We start from the raw sequence: 20,517 nt of genomic DNA, 5'->3' as shown, positions 1-20,517 counted from the left end.
TGTTCTATTTTTACTTGATGCTGAAGACCTTGAGTCAGTAGAAAATGGTATTTCAGCCGTAAGATTATCAAAACTTTCTTCAAAAGTAATCAGAAAGGCAATACAATGGAAATGATTATGTTTCCCCTAGAGAAAAACTCCACTGATCTTATATCTTCAAAAGACAAAATATTTGTTTGTTAAAATAGAAAATAAATTTTTCAGTCATGTCACTGTTTTGCTGTTGACAGGCTCAGTGGGGCAGTTTCAACGGATGAATATTTCATGGCATTTTTCTATAGAGGCTTAATTTTAATAATGTGCATGTCGAGGAGTTATGAAAGATTGAGTTTCTCCTAAAAATTAGATAAATTAGAAGATAGGAAATATTTGTGAAGACTTTCTGTCTTCCTGTTATTCTTACTCTTAAGCTCAAGTTAAAACACTAACCGATCTATTAACCTTCCAAAAATCAATAGACCCAGAAACGTGCTTAGAGGTTTTTTCCTGTCCCTTACTTCCTCCCCCAAAGAACCTAAACTTTGAGATCCAATTCATATCATCCACATATCAAGCTGTCAGTTTCATATACAACAACATATTTGCTCTTTGCTTAATGCAAGTCAGACTCTTTACTTTTCTCTTGTCTTTTTAAAATTAGAAGCAACAGAAACGTTTCTGCTACCATTCCACTTAAAGAAAACTCAAGTAAATTTTCCCCAAATCAAAAGGCTTGTAAGTCATTCACCCTAAATTTTCCTCTTTCTTTTTTGTTTTTTGTTTTTTTCTTTGTTTGTTTGTTTGTTTGAGACAATTTCTCTCCATCGCCCAGGCTGGAGTGCAATGGCACGATCTCGGCTCACTGCAACCTTCGCCTCCTGGGTTCGAGCGATTTTCCTGCCTCAGCCTCCCGAGTAGCTGGGATTACAGGCGCCTGCCACCACTCCCAGCTAATTTTTGTGTTTTTAGTAGAGACAGGGTTTCACCATGTTGGCCAGGCTGCTCTCAAACTCCTGACCTCAGATGATCCACCCGCCTCAGCCTCCCAAAGTGCTGGGATTACAGGCATGAGCCACCATGCCTGACCTCCTCATTTTATTTTTGTTTTTGAAGTTTATCTTAATCAGAATAAAAAGAAGCCAATATACTTGATTAAGCAAAGTCATATTTGTATGAATTTGCTCTAAACGCTGCTCATTTATCTATTTCATGATAATGTTAGAATCAGTTGATTGATCTCAACTATATTTGGTCTGCTACTAACAAGGATGAAGACAATTAATAACTAACATTTACTAAATGACTAATATAGATCATATACTGGCCTAAGTTATTATATATTATTTTCCAGTAGTATAGGCAGCATTGTCAATATCCCTTAATCTCAGGCAACTTGCTCTGTAGCAGGATAATAGATAGCATTTATGGAGTGCCACTCTGCACAAGCACTGTACTAGATGCTTTACACTCAGTTATCTTGTTTGATTCTCATCACAACCCAGATAGCTCAGGAATAGTGATACATATATCACAAATAACTAAACGAGGTCTTGGAAAGAGTAAATAATTTGGCAAGGTCTCACAGACAGCAAGTAGCAAAATTGAAATTTGAGAACCAGTATGTCTGATTCCAAATTCCATACCCTTTGGACTATACTCATTCTATAAGAGTATTCATTACATGTAGTTTCTCCCGTGAGAATAACTACCAGAAACAAAACCTATCATCAGCGCAGATGCAAATATCAAGGGGCTTTTGACTGTAGCATAAGAACAGGGTTTAAACATAGAACTTCAAAATTATTCTCACCTCTAAGGAACTGGACTCTAGGAAGTAATTCTGAAGTAAGATTTAAAAGATAGAAGGCAAAGATTACTGGAGGCCAACATAAGTAGAAAAACACATTCTTTTTCGTCGCTAGTTGTTTATGTGTTCCTTTTGCAGCCATCTTCCTCCTGGAGTCCCTCAGCTGTTCCAATGTCTCTTTGATACCCAGTGGAAGTGGCAGCTTCCAAAGCCTATATTACCTTCTCTTCTCATTTACATTGCTGGGGTTAAGCTTTGTAAAGCCCTTTGAGCTCAGGGACAGTTCTTAAATAAGTCAATAAGATGTACGGATTTTTATTTATTTTGATAGCAAGCTTTATTAAACATTTTTTCCAGAAGAGCTACATTCCGACAAGACTGCTTCCATAAAGTTTCCAATAGGATCTGGTATGAAATTAAATTCAACTATATTTATTTTTGAAAGCTTCCTCTATGGCCTTCTACTAACCATCCAGCATGGGGGAAATTCAAATGTAGATTTAAGAAGTGGCACTACTGCTTGGTACAAGGAAGCTAGATAAGTAGAAAACAGATAAATAATTGTTCCATCGCTGAATGATAAAAAGTCTCTTTATGCCTTTTCATAACTACTTGTTAAGTAAATTAGTGATTTTCTGATGGTAACTAGTGTTTTAATGAGTTAAAAATAGTTGGCTCTTTGCTGAATGCTACATTTCAGTCAGCCCAGGTGTGGTTAAGTGAATGTCAGGTGTCACTTGCTTATCCAGTTGAGTTTTCTAACACTGTGATGAGGGACCAGACTGGCATAAACCCGCAAAAGGCATGTATTCACATAATGGTTAGACAAATAATATCTTCAATTGATAATAGGGTGGCTATCCAGCCACTGGATTCATTCTCAGCTTTTTAAGAATCCCCCAAATGGACTAGATACCTCTTTCTTTTTCTTGTTTTTATTCTTCTCAAGGCAAAAATGCAATATTTAGAACAAAGTTCTCTAACTATGGAAGTTTATTATTTAAAGCATTGGCTCTCAATGTTCTCATGTGGTGATTGTCAGAATGTAGATGACTGGGCTGCATTCCTCTGAAGCAGGTTTGGTAGATCTAGAGCTGAAACACAGGCATCTCCATTTTAAGTGCTCCAGGTGATCTACTAATACAAGTAATCCACAAGCCACAATTGTAGAAATGCTATTTCTCAACCCTCATTATAAATTCTCACTCTTATTGTTCAGTGGAAGATATCAGGACCACTTCCTAGAATCTCTCCTTCTAATCAGAAATAGCTTATCCAAGTGAAACTTGGTGAAGCAGGTGATTTGGATTGAAAAGGGAAAAAATGGTACACAAGAAAAGTGTGAGTTTAATAGGCCAGAACACTAAACTCAGAGTCCAAGATTGCTGAATATGAGAAATTTATAGAAAGGTGTAATGAGGAGAAGATAAAACACACACACACACAAACACACACGCACACACACCACAAAAAAAAACCCTGAGAGAATAAAGCATAGGTACCATAATAGTTCAGACTTAGAATTTGATCATTATTGTGCTCAAACACAATTTTAAAATACAAACATTTTTTCACCTCATTGTCAGAGAGACTGACATTTGTATAATATTATAGATTTTCGAGAAGTTACCATAAGTCTTATAAAAGTTCTGTTGCACGGTACGTATTTATATCACCAGAACTACCTGTCGGTACCTTCAAAGCCATCTCAATTCATCTGAAATCTATTCTTCTCTAAGAATGGATTGAAAGGAAATTAGTGGCAGAAAACTGATAAGCATTTACAGTTCAGAAAGCATTTCTCAACAAAATACTTAGGTTCTAATGCTTTTAGTGGTGGTGAATTTAATATGAACACTTACTTTAAAAGCCTTCCATTGTCACTTATTAATGAAAATGAAATACTGAATATCATATTTAAGCCATTGAGATAGTAGATTAAATAAGTTGCTAGAGAAGAAACTGTATGTGCTAAAACCTAAATTTGAAAAATAAACAGTAGACTTAGTCATCTGTGTTACATTTTAAAGCCTGTTTTGCTTTTGAGAAATGCCCTGTAATCCTGGTGCATTTTTTAGCTTTATCATGAATGTCTCTTAAGAATACAATTCAACTAGAACATTTATGTACTTTAGAGATAATGATGTTTTTTAGTTCCACTCTTGATTAGCCAATTCAGCAAACCCAGGGCCCTTTTTATAATTTTGTACTGCAGGTGACATCTTACAGATGTCTTTGTATGTGATTTTGGGCAGTAAGTGCTCCACAAACAGCAAAGGGCAAACTTGTCATAGGTCCAGAATTCCTGCAACTTAAAAAAAAATAAAGACTCTACAGCCTGGAGATTCGTTCATTTTTTTATCTTTTTCTCTGTATTACTAGAAATAATGGATGACTGTTCAACCAATTGCAATGGAAATGGAGAGTGTATCTCTGGCCATTGTCATTGTTTCCCAGGATTCCTTGGACCTGACTGTGCTAGAGGTAATGTTGCTCTGTTATTCTGATTGGTTTGGGAAAATAGATGTGATTTCATAACCCAGAATTAGTAGTAATAGTAATAGTAAGTAACATTAGTAGTGGTGACAGCAACAGCAGCAGTGTTCCCTACGGCTGCTGCCAAAAGCTGAGCACTTACTATGCCAGGCACTGTTCTAAACAGTTTGTGTTCCGTCTTTTAATTCCAACTTCCTACAATAGCTCTATGAGATAGGTCTGCTATTATCCAATTTTTATGGGCAAAGAAACAATGCCAGAGAGTTTAAGTGACTTAACCAGGGTTACCTAACAGCTGGGATTTGTACATAGGTTGTCTGACTAGTCACTACGTGATGCTTGTATTTCCTTCACAAACTAATTCATAATGGGCTGACTTTAAAAGTGAACTAAGTTGATAACTGCTTATACACACCAATGTATGTGGAAGGGGTGGGTTATCACCAAATGAGTAAGGAGCCTACAAAGTAAAGACTGGAAAGTCAGAAGTCAAACTTAGCAAACTTCACTCTTCCTGGACTTGCCCATAGTTTAATTTTTGAAAAGCTTTAGGTAAATCACATCATGTTTTCCCATAGACTTACAGTTATTATTTTAGAGATGTTTTCTGCTCGTTTTCACTGTATTCTTAAAGTTCCCAGTCTGCTAATATTTTAATATCAGGTTTCTCAGACGCTTCGTTTCTTTCTATTAAATTCCATTCAGTAGGGAATTCTAAAACACTTGCTAGGTTCCCAGCACCATGATAGATCTTGAGGAGGTGGGGGTTGAGTGTGGAGGTGATGGTTGGTATTAAAAAATCAATAAGACAAAAAATACAGGCCTTGTCCTCAAAAAGCGCATAATTTTAATAAGGAGACTAACAATGACAAAGCAGAATTAGCATTCTAATAAAGGTCTGCACGGTGTGTTATGGGAACAGACATCTGTCCAATAGAAATCTATTTAATTACACAACTTTTTAAAGATAGTATTTTATAACATTAATAACTTTATTTATTGCTTTTTAAATTTTCAGATTTTGCTTCCTAAAAGTAAACACACATCTCCCTCAGGAAGAAAAATATAAGAAAGAAAAATCCTAGCTTAAAATAATAACAGTTTAAGAGTAGGGTGAGATCAAATGCAAGTACTTGAAATAATTTCTCCACTCAGGATATTTTTAATTTACCTTTATTTCACTCCCGTAAAAGGAAAATTCTGTTTGGAATCATGAACATGTGCCTATTTAATACAGGGTAAGACAGAAATAGTACAATTTTTTGCCTGAAATACAAAAGTCAATAGAGAATTGTTCTTTGGAGACTTTGAAAGCATTATGAGAACATTACAAGTTCATTTGCCAACCTTCAGATTCCTGCCCTGTGCTGTGTGGTGGGAATGGAGAATACGAGAAAGGACACTGTGTCTGCCGGCATGGCTGGAAGGGGCCAGAGTGTGACGTTCCAGAAGAACAATGCATTGATCCAACATGCTTTGGCCACGGCACCTGCATCATGGGAGTCTGCATCTGTGTGCCAGGATACAAAGGAGAAATATGCGAGGAAGGTCAGAATCCCATTTTAATCTATTGCTTCAGGCTTTTCTCTCACTCAGTTGTCCAAGGTGTCATTCTGTTCTCCTAGTAGAGATGCAAGTGGCCTTTGCAAACAATAAATGCTCAGCATCTTAGTACATGCAGCAGAGGGTTTGGGTCAGCGGAGCTCTTGTCTCTTCTGACAGATTCTAATGTTATACATGAGGCTGTATCTGTGACACTTTCAGAGCAATAATGAAAAATAGTATTATACATCCCTAATTTCTCTCACTATTTTATAGCTTGAGAATGTCCATATTGATGATTTTAGGTGTTAACTCATATGCTTTCATTATTACAGAATGCATTATGCTACATCTCACTTTAAAGCACATAATAAAAATAATAATATATGCACGTTTGCAGCCATTTTGCAAATGTTTTCTTTGGGAGTGATTTGTAATTACCATTACTATTATTGCTTTATATTATTTATTTTTACATGCCTCATGCTGAAACTTGACCTCCATGCCTAAGGAAGCAGGCTTACTACTAATGAGTTTCAAAGCCATGCCTTTATATTAAATTCACCCCAAAGGAGTCTTTATCCCCCCAAAATTTTGAAATGGCAAGTTTTATCATTTAAAGAGACACACTGGAAAATAAGTTCACTAGTAATCAGACGTTTTTCATGCCACATTCCTCAAACAAGACTGATTTCAGAAATAATATTAAACCATTACCATGGGAGATGGTCTCATCATAACTGTTGTTCGGGAAAGAGGCTGCTGAAAATGCACAATAATTGCTTTTTAAAGATGGCTCATTAAGACTATTACACAGCATTCTAAAGAGTTTAATCTCATTCCATTCCATGAACAAGCAAGACTTTAGCTTTTCACCTCCCATTAGCAATAGTAGAATTTTGGTGTGACGATTATATCTGCTCCAATAAATGGCATTTGGCCTAGACAAGGCACTGGAGTTTCAGAGTTACTTTCAGAAAATGTTTTTATGGTGATCCAACTGAAATAATATATTTAAGTTGTAAATTCAGATGCTATATCGACCCACACAGTGTTAGTAAAAAAAAAATACCATCACATCTACAAATTACCATGAAAAACATGTAATCTAATTAATTTAGACCCCTCTAATTTAAATTTTGTAAGCAGTTTAAAGAAGAGTTCACTTAAATTAGTCTTCTCCAGGGTCACTAGGAATATCTGTAGAATAACCAAGATATTAAGGAATAATGCTCAGTACATTTAATGGTATAAATTTTTCCAATGCAATAGAAAAAAAAAGATGTTTTAAGTCAAACTTTGCAGCAGGAGCCCACAGGCTGAACCAGGCCACTGAATGGGTTTTGTTTGGCTCACACTGTGTTGCTGTTGTTGCTGTTGTTTAATGTGACTTATTTGCCAAAATTTAAAAATAGAGAAGTGCCATATGAAAATTCCTATTTCTGGCTTCTTTAAACACTAGAAAATCTGGTGACCCTGGGCCCACATTGCTACGTGGTGGCAATCAACTGGAGCCAAGTAGCAGCAGTTCTTTTTAAAAGGACACTTGCTTTCAGTTTGCTCCCAACACACCCTTTTTTTCTTCCATATGGCCCATTTCCTTCCTGTATGCCACCTGCCTGGCCCCTTTGGCCATATGATTTTGTGCTTCTAAATTAAATATGACATGAATGATTTAAATATGACTTCCATGAATACATTGAAGCAGGCTTCTTAATAAAATAGGCTATATTAAGTTAAATATTACTTTATTAAAATTATTATTCTTTAATATAACAAAATGGCCTCCTTCTGAAAACAGATTCTATACTTTGGACTTTCCCTCTCTCTTCAAATCATGAATCAAATTAGATGTACCTTCTGGTATTTATTTGCTTGTTAGCTCAGATAATAAAGTATTGTGCTAATGACTCCAGGATCTTGGGCTAATTATAGTGGCAATAACACCAATTATAACAGTGCTTACTTAGACTTACTCTGTTCCACAGACCCAAGCCACACCCTAAAACTAGGCAGTCTTGGAAATGCAGGCAGGTTGTCACAGTCTATTTGCATTGCTGGAAAAGTAATTCAAATCATACATCCTCATTACAATTAGTTATTTTAGTCTCATTTTATTTGTATGGAAAGACTAGAAATTTGGAAATCAACCTTTCTATTTCCCATGGAATGGTTACTAGTTAAAAGCACAAAACAATTTTTCCCCCAGGCAAGCATAAGAACCTACCTCTAAAACAGTATACACATTTGTTAGAATGTATACAAAAATTTCCAGACTCACAGAATCAGAGACAAATGGAATTGGGTCTGTGATATTCTAAGACACTGAAAACTATGTCACCATGTTCTCATAGAAGGAGAAGCCATGAAGAAATGAATTTTTAAATTAAGTTTAAAATATTACATTTTCAGTACTTTTAAGGAATAAATGAGAGATTATAATAAATTGATGTAAATTTTATTATTTCATGCAACAGCGTTCCCCTCACCCAATACCTTGAAGAATCCAAATTTCAAAAATTTATATAAACTCCTCTAGACATATCAAGTAAAAGTCTTCTCTGGGAGCTACTGCTGCCACTTTCAGAAAGGATAAGGAATGATTTAGCAAAAACTCTTGGGCTTTTTTGCGAAGCTGAGCAATTCCTGTTGAAGGCCCACGGTACTCCATCCTCTTATTTGTGTGGGGGTACTGCACACTGTTCACAGTTTCACGCAGCACATGTGTGGTTTCCTTCTCCTTCTAAATTTAGGTTGCAGCCATTATGATACCCCACCATATTTTGAAGTGTTAATAATATGGTTTGGACAGAGTGTTTGCATGAATCATTTTATTGCCTAATTAAAGCAGCATTGATGATATAAAACTAGGAAATCAATGTAATCTCCGTTTCATCATACTAAGGTATGTTGGCCATACCTGTTCACTATTAATCACCCCTCCCCCCCATTCTTTTGTGCCTTCAGAGGACTGCCTAGACCCAATGTGTTCCAACCATGGCATCTGTGTAAAAGGAGAATGTCACTGTTCTACTGGCTGGGGAGGAGTTAACTGTGAAACACCACTTCCTGTATGTCAAGAGCAGTGCTCAGGACATGGAACTTTTCTTCTGGACGCTGGAGTATGCAGCTGTGATCCCAAGTGGACAGGATCTGACTGCTCAACAGGTGTAGTGGAGTTTATTTCCTTCTCCTTCCTCTACTCTTAAATTCTACCTGTTCCTTCCTTAAGGTAGTGCTTCTTAAAATGTGATCTGTACACCTTTGTGAGTCACAAGAGGTTTCCAGGTATGTCCTAGGTTAGTATTTTACTGCACTTTTATTTATAACACGCTGTTACCTATTTTTTTCATCTTGTTTTTCATTGTAGGTCTGTGCTTGAACTTCTGTCTTCATTTTGTATTCTCCTACAGTTATTTAATACATTCCCAAGTCTCCTACTGTCAGTTCTATGCAGATTATTTCAAATTATATCTCTCCCAAACTCAAATAATCTGACATTTCCAACCATCTGCGAAATATTTCTACTGGGTGTCCCATCACTTAAAAGCACAACTTAGCCCAGGAACTCTATCCCATTTTACATATTGCTATATTGCCACTCAATTGCTATTCCTACAACATTGCTTTCCTTTTTTCATTCCCTACTCTAGCATCTTCTATAGTTTCTCATTATCTGTAGATAAACTTCAAGTATCCTAGTCTATGATCAAAAGCCTACCACAAACTATTCCAAAAATCTTTCTCCAGCCTATCTTCTATTTTTGCTTCCTGCATAAATCCTTCCTTTGCCAAAGTAATCTATGTGCTCTCCTTACCCTTAATGAACCATATTTTTATACTTTTCTCCATGCCTTTTCCTCCTCATGAGATGCTATTGTAGTTCCACCTAGTGAAATCCAACCCGTCCACCAAGACTAACTATAATTTTAGCCATTCCATAAAATGTTTCCTGATCACATCAACGGGGATCCCCTGATTTTTTTTTTTTTTTTTTTTTTTTTTTTTTTTTTTTTTTTTTTGAGATGGATTCTCGCTCTGTCGCCCAGGCTGGAGTGCAGTGGCGTGATCTTGGCTCATTGCAACCTCCGCCTCCCAGGTTCAAGTGATTCTCCTGCTTCAAGCTCCCGAGTAGGTGGGACTACAGGCACGTGACACCATGCCCGGCTAATTTTTTTGTATTTTTAGTAGAGACAGGGTTTCACCATGTTAGCCAGGATGGTCTCGATCTCCTGACCTCGTGATCCACCTGCCTTGGCCTCCCAAAGTGGCAGGATTAAAGGCATGAGCCACTGCACCAGGCAGGATCCCCTGAAATCTTACCATGCACATTGCTAAAGAGCACAGAAAACATTGTGATGTAGATATGTGTGCACATGGCTTGTCTTTTCACCTGAATTATAAGCACTAAAAATAACAAGTCATTCTTTATACCATTTTTTTTCAAACCATGTACTCATTAAATAAGTAGAATTAATACGTGGTAACTCTTAGAAAGTCTCTGCCTATGAATTTTGTTAAAGATGTAAAATTACGTGGTAAGCAGGGAGGATTGAAGCACTGTGGGACTTTTTGTACCACTGGATTAGCTCATGAGCTGAAAAGTCTTATGATCCTACACTGTAAGGAAAGAGGAGAATGTCTCTGTTAAAAGGTTTAATTTTAGCATAATAATTCACTGCAATTCTAACAATACTTCACTGAAATTTTGTTGCCTCACATAGACGTAATACAGGAAAGAGGAATACATTTCACAATTTCCGAAAATAATCAAAATGCTAAAGGCAATCTAATAATAGCTAAAATGAAAATCTTAAAAACCATATATATCTATATCCTTATATACACATATAACCTTTATGTCTAACAAATATACATGTGCCTGCTAAGTGCTTGGCATGGTGCTTGATGCTAGGGTTATAGTAGTGAACAAGGTGGATGTAGTCCTTGCACAAATGGATCCCACAGTTTAGTCAAAGAGACATTGAACAAGTTAGAAAAAGGTTACAAAGGGAAAGTTTCTGGGTATCATGAAACTGTACAGTAGGGACCTAACTTGATTATTAATTTACTTACTAAATGTTATTGAATACTTTCCATCCTTCCATGCTTCAGATACACTATCATGGCTTAGAGCTTTAAGTTTAAAATGATAATATTAATATTATTATTATTATAGCAAACACATAATAATTATGTATTAGTCACTATTGTAAGCATTGTACATATATTAACTCACTGATAACAACTCTGTAAGTATGATAATCATGCCTACTTTACTGATGAGGAAACCAAGGCACTGAGAGGTGAAATAACTTGCCCAAAGACAATCATACAGCTTCTGGCTTCACAGTTCATACATTTCACCACTATACTGCACTGTCCTCTAAAAATTTATTATCTAACTCACCACATATAAAAATGTATCATTGTTGGACCATGTCCAGGGCGCTGTGTCACAGAGCACAAAGGAGGGGGCAGTAGACTATTTTTGTGAGAAGAAGCCTTACAGTCAGGTAAGGCTTTGTAGAAGTCTTAACATTTGAATTAACACCAGAATGATGATTGCATGTTTATCACATGGACAAGAGAGGAAAGAACATTTCAGGCAGAAGGAGCAGTTTAAACAAAGAAATAGAGCTATGCATCTAAATGACACATTTGGGGACTTGCAAGCCATTGGGTATAGCTATAGCCTAGGAGTGCAGAAGAAGATAAAACTGGTGAGATGAGCAGGGGCCAGAAAATAGGGAGTTTTATTTACACACTATGCTGAGGAATTTGCATTTCTTCTTGACGCATTAGGAAAGCATTGAGTGATTTAAAACAAACCGCCTTTGCGATAGACCACTGAGAAGACCAATTGTAGCTGAATGATATAAGGAACTAAGAGACATGTGCAATGTGATTATTGGAGTAGTCAAGGAGCATGATGGTGAGAAGGGCCTGAATTGAAGCTGTAGTTGTGAGAATGGTGAGGTGGAAACAAACTAGAGAGGAATGACCATGCTAGATGGAGAGAAAAGAGACATGGTAACTGCTTTGGATGACTAGGTAAAAGTAAGTGCCGCCAACTGAGAGAGAAAAGACATAGGCCGAAAAGTAGGTTTGGGGCAGAGGGGCCAGCTATGGTGAGCTCAGTTGTGGACATGCTGTGTCGTAGGCATCTGCAGCAGATCCCGCCTGCATATGGCCAGCAAGGGGTTGATAGTCAAGAATGAAATTAGAGAAGAATCCTGAGCTAGAGACAAATATTTGGAACATAGTTGGGACCACAGGAATGCAAGCTACTGTCCAGGGGAGTGTGGAAAACGAGAATGAAGAAAATCAGAACCCTGGAGAACACCAACATTAATGTCTTTACTATGGTAGGGTGCTTTACAGTGAGTCAAAAGCTTGCCTCTTTATATATGATTTAATAAATACATATTGATCAAACAGTGATTCTGAATCATATAATTGCTCCCTCAGATCACTCACATCCTTTATGTGCCCTTCCTGATGCCTTAGAATTAGGTAAAATTCCTGGTAATGTACTACTCTCCAGTTGCATAAATTCAAATATTTGTGTTTCCATTGAGTTAACATTAAATTCAATGTACTGAGTTTCTCTTTCCCTGCCAATTCCTACTCCCTAATACACAAAGACATGCACTAGTCTTGTTGGCCAAGAAGAAAATCACAGAAGGGGAGGAAAAGGGTAATTATGAACATGCCTGTATGTTGCCCCCTCCTTCTCTCTCTTCCAGGTGAAGTACCCTAAACCCTACCCCACTCCTTTCTCACCCCAAACAACCCTTACCCACCAAAACAAATGAAATGATGAGGGAAAAAAAATGATAGCCCTATAGAATATTAGATCTGGAAAAAAGTGTAGATATCTGATTCAATGTTCATTAAATGTTCCTCTTCCATCCACCTCAGCATCCCTATGAATTTTAATGCACTGAGGCACAGAGAAGTTAAGCAGTTTGCCTCACAGTGTGAGAACTACCGCACTAGTCAAAACCTCCTCATTTACTTGTTTATTTGCCTAACATTTCTGGAGCCTGAGCCCCTATTACGTCTCCGACAGCATGTGAGGCAATAGTATACAAAGAAGGATGAAACATCTATAGTTAGGGAGGCAAATGTGAATAAAGATGAAAATACCTTGCACTAAATGCTAAAAGATAGAGAGAGAGATACAATGTGCAAAGAGTCTTTAATACTTACTGATGGTTGAGGAAGTGATCACAAAAGACCACAGATCGTGAAGGTCTCTGTATGACATGCCTAGGAGCTTGGACTTGACCCTGAGGACAATAGGAAAGCCATTTAAGGTGTTTAAAGAGGGTAGCGTCATGACCATGCTTGCATTTTAGCAAAGTCATTCTGTAAATGGTTTGGAGAATATAGTCAAAAAATGATGCAAACTTGATATAAGGGAATTTAAGTGTAGATGGAAAGGACAGGACAGACATGAGAGGGGTTAGAAAATAGCACTTGGGGCCAGGCGCGGTGGCTCACACCTGTAATCCCAGCACTTTGGGAGGCCAAGGCAGGTGGATCACAAGGTCAAGAAGTTGAGACCAGCCTGGCCAAGATGGTGAAACCCCGTCTCTACTAAAAATACAAAAATTAGCCAAGCATGGTGGCATGCACCCATAGTCCCATCTACTCAGGAGGCTGAGGCAGGAGAATCACTTGAACCCGGGAGGCAGAGGTTGCAGTGAGCTGAGATCGCACCACTGCACTCCAGCCTGGGCAACAAGAGCGAAATTCCATCTCAAAAAAAAAAAAAAGAAAGAACGAAAAGAAAAGAAAAAAGAAAATAGCACTTGGTGACTATGTGGGTATAAGGGGAGACAAGAATTTTCACTGACTCCATGATTTCTATATTGGGAGACTGGATGAATGGTAACACTACTAACTGAGATGTGAAATATTCATCTATTAAACAAATTTTCATTGAATATCTTCTTTATGCCATCTGCTACACTTTTGGGATATATCAGTGAAGAAAACAAAGATTCCTGCACTAATGGAGCTTGCAGTCTGTCAGGGAGAGACAGATGGTAAAAAATGAACAAGAAATATATGAGTTTTTGAAACATGAAGAAACTGAGAACCAGAAAGGTTAAATAATTGGTCCAAGGTCATAGGCCTGGCTAATTGCAAACCTGCCAGAAGAAACCAGGTCTTCTGATTTTATGTAATGTCTAGCATTCTTTTCAGCCCTCAGGCCCTACTCCTGCCAAAGAAGAAGGAAAAGTTAGACAAGGAGACAGAACTCAGGTGAATAGATTAGTTTGCTGAAAAGGAGATAAAGGACATCAAATACCAAGTACATAAATGACACATTTTTGTACAGAGGTCTGGACCAAAGCCACATTCATCCATTCTGGACCACAAAAAAAAAAAGATCACTAGAATCATCTCTTGTTCACAGAAGCAAAAGGGTGGATAGGTATGACCCAAAACTCAGCAGCCTCTCAGGCAAAAGGCTTCCTAATAAAACTAGCAGATTGAAAAATAAGGGAAGGAAATGCCTTCCAAATCTCCAGTGTCATGGTAGGAATAGTCCTTCTGTGATTTTTAAGCTCCATAAAGGTTGTTCCCACAGAGCATATTTAACCATCGAGATGATCTCACCGTGCAGACTTTTAATTGAGTGTGCTCAGTACAGGAAGCAATTTAACATCTGATTCTTATAATGGATCATGTCATTTCAAAGGTGGATATGCTCTTTGCCATTGATCATTTTCTTCCACTAAGCACATGAAGCTTAGCTGTTAGCATGTTAACTGTGCTGCTCTGATACCAGGGGGACTATAGTGAATGGTTTACTGATTACTTTCGGTCTGTATTTCTAGGTACATTGAGTATTGTTAACAGCTCTAAAATGATATTTGATATAGGCTTCTTTAACCTGATGGCCTCACGACACTTCACAAAGGTTAACTCATTCTTTAAAAATACCTGAAGAGGAATACAATAGAAGCTTGTTATAATGTGCTTTAGATTTGGATATGCCACAGGTCAAATCATGCTCCCTTAAAACGTAACTCCTTATCATGAAATCTCAGTAATACATTTAGCCTATTCTAAGGGTATTGGCCCTAGCCTCTGAGATCAGCATTGTACAATGTATCTGCTATATTCCTTTTGTAAAATCTGACTTCTCCTGGTCACATAGTCTTTGAAAGGGAGCATAAAACAGTTTAGAACTTTGTACTACTCTCTTCTTGATGAAACCTCCTTTGAACCACTCCCTCTATCATTACTTGCAAATAACTGACAGCAAAATTTATAAGTGGTAAGCATTTAATAGAGAGGCTAACTCTTGTCCTTTCTCTACTACAATCCTCTCTTACTATGCTGTATCTTAGAAGTGGGTTAATCAGCTGGAGAGATGTGAAGCATTAGGCCTTGAGGGTCTTTTGAACATACTATTTGCTATTCAGCAGGAATCATATAAGGTATTATCATGATGTGCCCCTTCTAAGGAAGGTTAGTTCCTTAACATGTCAGAAGGCTTTGTTATAAGGATATTTCTTTTTACACTATCCTATGACATGTGTCCACCTTGTCTATCAGAAAGTTATGAGTATATGGGTGTGCATGTATTCACACACAGTGACCTTGAATAACTTAATTTCTTTTAGTCTTAACCACCTCATTTGTGAAATAGTGGAAGATTAGCAAAATGGCCCATGAGGTCTTTTCCAACACTGAGATCTATGATTCTTAATACTGTATATTGAACTATTGACACTGATCATGAGTGGTTCATAGATTTAGTTCATAAACTCTCTTGAGTTTATTAATTGTAAATAGCTTTGTTTTCATTATAAGGTCATCCACATTTTGATATATAGACTATGTTATTTGAGGATTTCCCTTTATATATGGAGATACACATACACATACACACACACATAAACATATGTATGTGTGTATATCTTCATTATAACAATGTCTCATTATGTTTTGAAGTGTTCCCTAATGGATGATGATATGCATCTACTAATAAAACAGATAATTAGAGGAGGAGGTTGTAAGAGGTTTATATAATTGTTGTTGCTAAGGAAACTTTCCTTGATTATACAAGTACCATATGCTTTAAAAACATTATTAGTTCTCCCGTTTATTGAAAGTGCCAATAATCAAAAGATTTTTCACATGACTCTACGTGTCTAGCACATATAATGCATCATTTTCCTGCAATTTCTAGGAATGTATTAGGTCTTATGAAATGATTCATGTGTACACAGTGTTTTTTTTTCCTTTACACATAACAGTTACAGCAGGCTCATACATGCCATTTGTTAAAGAATCTTTGTTCAAAATGTAATGCACACACCATGAGGATAACTATGGAGCTATTCATCATGCCACTGAAGGGAAAAGTCCACTCACATATAAGGTATCTAGAACTTAGCATCTTCAGTAGAAAAAGAGACAGTTAATGTCACCATATTAAGAACCTAGGATTGCAGGTACATTCTTCTCTGCAGCTTTGGACACACACCTGGGTTTCTTAGAAAGAGTAACTGAGTTCTCAGAAAAAAAGAAGTTTCTATTGGTTAGCAACAATGCCACAGATTCCCTGGACTTAGAGTTCATTTCTGAAGATCATATGGGGCAAGAAAAAAGTTAAAATATAGGTAGTCACAGAAATATGATAGGAGAGTTTATAGCGCTTTTTAGTGGATAAAAGACAAAAAGCTTATGCCTAATTCATATGTAGGCTTCATTATTTTCATCTTGATATTCAAAGTATGACAACCTGTGCTCACATTTATTTTAAAATAATTCTTTTTCTACTCAGTAAAAAAATAAGAGATAAACATTAAGGTGACTGATTTGATTGGTTAAATAAAACAAGCATCTGCATAAAACATGGTAGCTATTTCATTAACATTACAGTGAGATTAAAACATTAACTCTAGATTATTGAAGTAAATGAAATTCATTGGTGGCACTAGAAATACAATTCAAAAGCATTCTTAAGACAATTCCAAGTCAGATTAAGTGTGTAAGACTGAATCTACAGGAATATCTTTGGGAGATAGATATGAAATGGAAAAAAAATCACACTATTATAGTAGGATCATAGCCATACATTCGACTCAGAGATGATTTGTCACCCCAGGCCTCTTTTGGCCCAAATGAAAATAGAAATTGAACCACAAAATAGTCTCAGATCCAAAAATTCTTTATACAAAAGTTCATTTAATGGCCATAAGATTTTATAATTTTATATGTATATATATATAGTAATTTAAGATTGTAAGGCAATTTAAAGCACATCAAATATCAAATGTTTTCAAAAGACATCTTTTACATTTTTGTTCTGAGACAATAAAACCACACGTTATACCATTATTAGCAGGCAACAATGCAATATATAGTGAAACTTTTGACAATTTGACAAGTTTGAAGTAAAAGCTAAGTTTGCAGCTGCCTCTCTATAAATCTGAGCTAACTCTACTAACTATTCCAAGACATTAAAGCTTTAAAACTATTTTTCAAACCAGAGACATATATTTAAGTAAGATGGCAATTGTGAAGCAAGAAAATGTGAGTAAGCCTGAGCGCGTGTTTATTTACATAAAGTACAGTACAGTAAGAATCCATTTGGACAGACCAATGGAAATGTCAAAAGAAAACAGGTAAATCTTGTGTTTCATTATTCCCCTTCCTTCAACTCTTATTCTGAATTCTAGATTCATTGGCTATTTGTCATTTTTCTCAATTCATTCTTAGCTATATGAAGTGACAATAGATCCCAAAAGGAAGTATTTACAAGGTGTGTCTGTCCCTGTATATGAGAGATCGTATGGAGAAAGTGTCTACCACTACAGCTTGCCCTGCGCCATGGAAATTCCCTGACAGGGGAGGATAAAGTAGAAAGGCTCTATGGTGGAGATGGCTGAGAGAGGTTGAAGGAAGCCATAGTTCAATTGTGCAAAAATTAGTGGCCATAGGGAAGGATCAGAATAAATTGTCCCAATCCTGTGTTCCAAAATCAGGTGATTGGAGATACAGAAGAGTACCCCATATGCTCACCCCAAATAAGCTGAATGATACTATTCCTGCAATAAAAATATCCTGCATTTATCTGATTGTATTATTTTTTTCTCCAAATACATACCAGTGTTTTCTTATTTCATCATTATGGCCATGATCCAGGGTCATTATTAGAGTTTGGATTGCATATTGAGCTTTGATGGTACAAAATACCTACAGGACTGTTCCAGAGATTTGATTTACATATATATTTCCCTGAATCATTAGAGAGAAGGAGAAGAGGGATGGGAAGGACATAAATTAGATCTTCAGTAAAGAGTGAGGACAATAAATTTTCACTTAGAAACTTGTTAAGGTCAGGCTCATAGAGACTCTGAATGGGTAGTTGAGTCTGCTATAAAGAACTTGACTTGTACCCCAGCTACCAAATTTCCAGTATCCTAGCAAAAATATTTCTATTAGTCTCATAACACCCACACGGTAAGTAGGGTAAGTAATAGTTTCTTCATATTAGAGTTGAATGAACTCCTTTACTTTGAGAGGCAGGGCAAGTTACTTTATTGTGTATGCTTCAGAGTTGAGGCCACTGGCAGAATTCACACCCCAATATCCTTTCTTAAAGATCAGTATGGGCTGGGCGCGGTGGCTCATGCCTGTAACCCTAGCACTTTGGGAGGCCAAGGCGGCAGATCACGAGGTCAGGAGTTCGAGACCAGCCTGACCAACATGATGAAACCCTGTCTCTACTGAAAATACAAAAATTAGCTGAGTGTGGTGGCACGCGCCTATAATCCCAGCTACTCGGGAAGCTGAGGCAGGAGAATTGCTTGAACCCAGGAGGCAGAGGTTGCAGTGAGCCGAGATTGCGCCACTGCACTCCAGCCTGGGTGACAGAGCAAGACTCTGTCAAAAAAAAATCAGTATGGATTTTTTTTTTTTTTTTTTTTTTTTTTATTTGAGACAGTCTCATGCTGTCGCCCAGGCTGGAGTGCAGTGACTTGATCTCGGCTCACTGCAACCTTCGCCTCCCCGGTTCACGTGATTCTCCTGCCTCAGCCTCCCAAGTAGCTGGGATTACAGGCACATGCCACCACACCTGGCTAATTTTTTTGTATTTTTAGTAGAGATGGGGTTTCATTATGTTGGCCAGACTGATGTTGAACTCCTGACCTTGTGATCTGGCTGCCTCAGCCTCCCAAAGTGCTGGGATTACAGGCACGAGCCACTGCATCCAGCCGGATTCATTATTTTTATCCTACTTGGGACTTGCTGAGCTTCTTGAATATAAGAACCCATGTCTCACATAAATTATAGAAAAATTTCAGGCCTTATCTCTTTGAATCTTGATTTTCCCCCTTTTGGTATCCTTTTGGAAGTTCCCTTAGACTGTCCATCCCATTCTAGCCTCCATGTCCTTCACTCCTTTTTCTTACTTACTATCTCTTTGTTTCCCTTTGTTATCTTATAAGCAGTTTCTCCATATTTATCTTCTAGCTCACTAAATCTCTCTTTAGCTATGCTTATTGTAATGTTTAACCCTTTTATTAATTTTTTATTTCAATGATTACTTTTTGTTTCTAAAATATTTACTTAGTTTTTAAAAAACATATGCCTCATTATTTTGGGTAATTTTTGCTTCTTAATTGTGTTTTTGGTTACATGAAACATGGTTCTTTTATATACAGTATCTGATAAATACAGCATATGAAGTCTTTGTGGATGTGGGTCTATGGTTTGTTACTTAAATGAACTCTTGGATAGGAATTGCATTTTTGTTTTTGGCTTTTTTAAATTGTGAGCTCAAACAGGTTGGAAATCTCTCTAAGTCCTGTATGAAGAAAGTATTCTTCTGGTGAGGATTTACATTTGTTTCTGTCAGAAACCTGCCTACACTACAAATCAGCGTAAACTTTAAAATATCATGTTGCAATTTTTTAGGCCAAATAAAGAGTAAAAATATGAATCCTAAACCCACATGAAACCTGGCTAGTGGCCATGAAGTCTCAGAGGAGGCTTGATATTTAACATCCTCGTAGACCCAAGACTGAGACAGATCATTTTCTTCTAGTCTGTCTCTGCAACACACATTTTCTTCCAGTTTGGATATATATCCCAATATATATCCCTAATCTTGCACAGGCCCAAGGTAGCTAAAAACTTTTGCTCACTCTGGACACTCATGAAATCTCTGGGTCACTCAAATCAGCAGATGACCCATGTCCTGGCACAGCTCTGACTTTCCATATAATCTTGGGCACATGAACCACTATGGGTCTCAATTTACACATCTGCAAACCATTTGTAACCTAAATTCACATTTCAATTCATTTTTAGTAATTAGCATTTTTACTCTAAGTGGATAAAACAAATTAAGTTCCAGTAAAATTAAGAATGTAGTCTACTAAGGTATGGGTAACAATTTTAGATCTAGTTCCACAAAACTAGAAGAGCTTATTCCATGCTAGCAAAGAATGTTCTAAGAAATATTTCTCAGAAGACATTTCAGGAACCATAGCAGTCAAAGTCAGTGAGGTTAACAGTGGAGTCAAGAATAAGTAGTTTCAACAATCAAAACAAGCTTCCCACACTTCTCTGCTAGGTTCATTCATTTTTTTTTCTTTTTTACCAAGAAAGATATTGAAGGTTCATTCATTTTTTAAATGGAATTCTGCATATCA

The 20,517-nt window shown here is 37.0% G+C and overlaps 1 protein-coding gene across 2 annotated transcripts in view; it reads left to right on the top strand.

The window, feature by feature from the left end:
* The window catches only part of TENM1 (teneurin transmembrane protein 1), an 815,747-nt gene that overhangs the window by 545,927 nt on the left and 249,303 nt on the right, over positions 1-20,517 (top strand). For both annotated transcript variants that reach the window (XM_055269101.2, XM_055269106.2), the window contains 3 exons: positions 4,169-4,270; positions 5,636-5,830; positions 8,792-8,992. In XM_055269101.2, coding sequence (XP_055125076.1) covers positions 4,169-4,270; positions 5,636-5,830; positions 8,792-8,992 — 498 coding nt within the window. The remainder of the gene's footprint in view (positions 1-4,168; positions 4,271-5,635; positions 5,831-8,791; positions 8,993-20,517) is intronic.

This window comes from Symphalangus syndactylus, chromosome X (assembly GCF_028878055.3).
Source record: "Symphalangus syndactylus isolate Jambi chromosome X, NHGRI_mSymSyn1-v2.1_pri, whole genome shotgun sequence".
NCBI classification, from domain to species: Eukaryota; Metazoa; Chordata; class Mammalia; order Primates; family Hylobatidae; genus Symphalangus; species Symphalangus syndactylus.
This window is presented reverse-complemented; position numbering and strand designations above follow the sequence as displayed.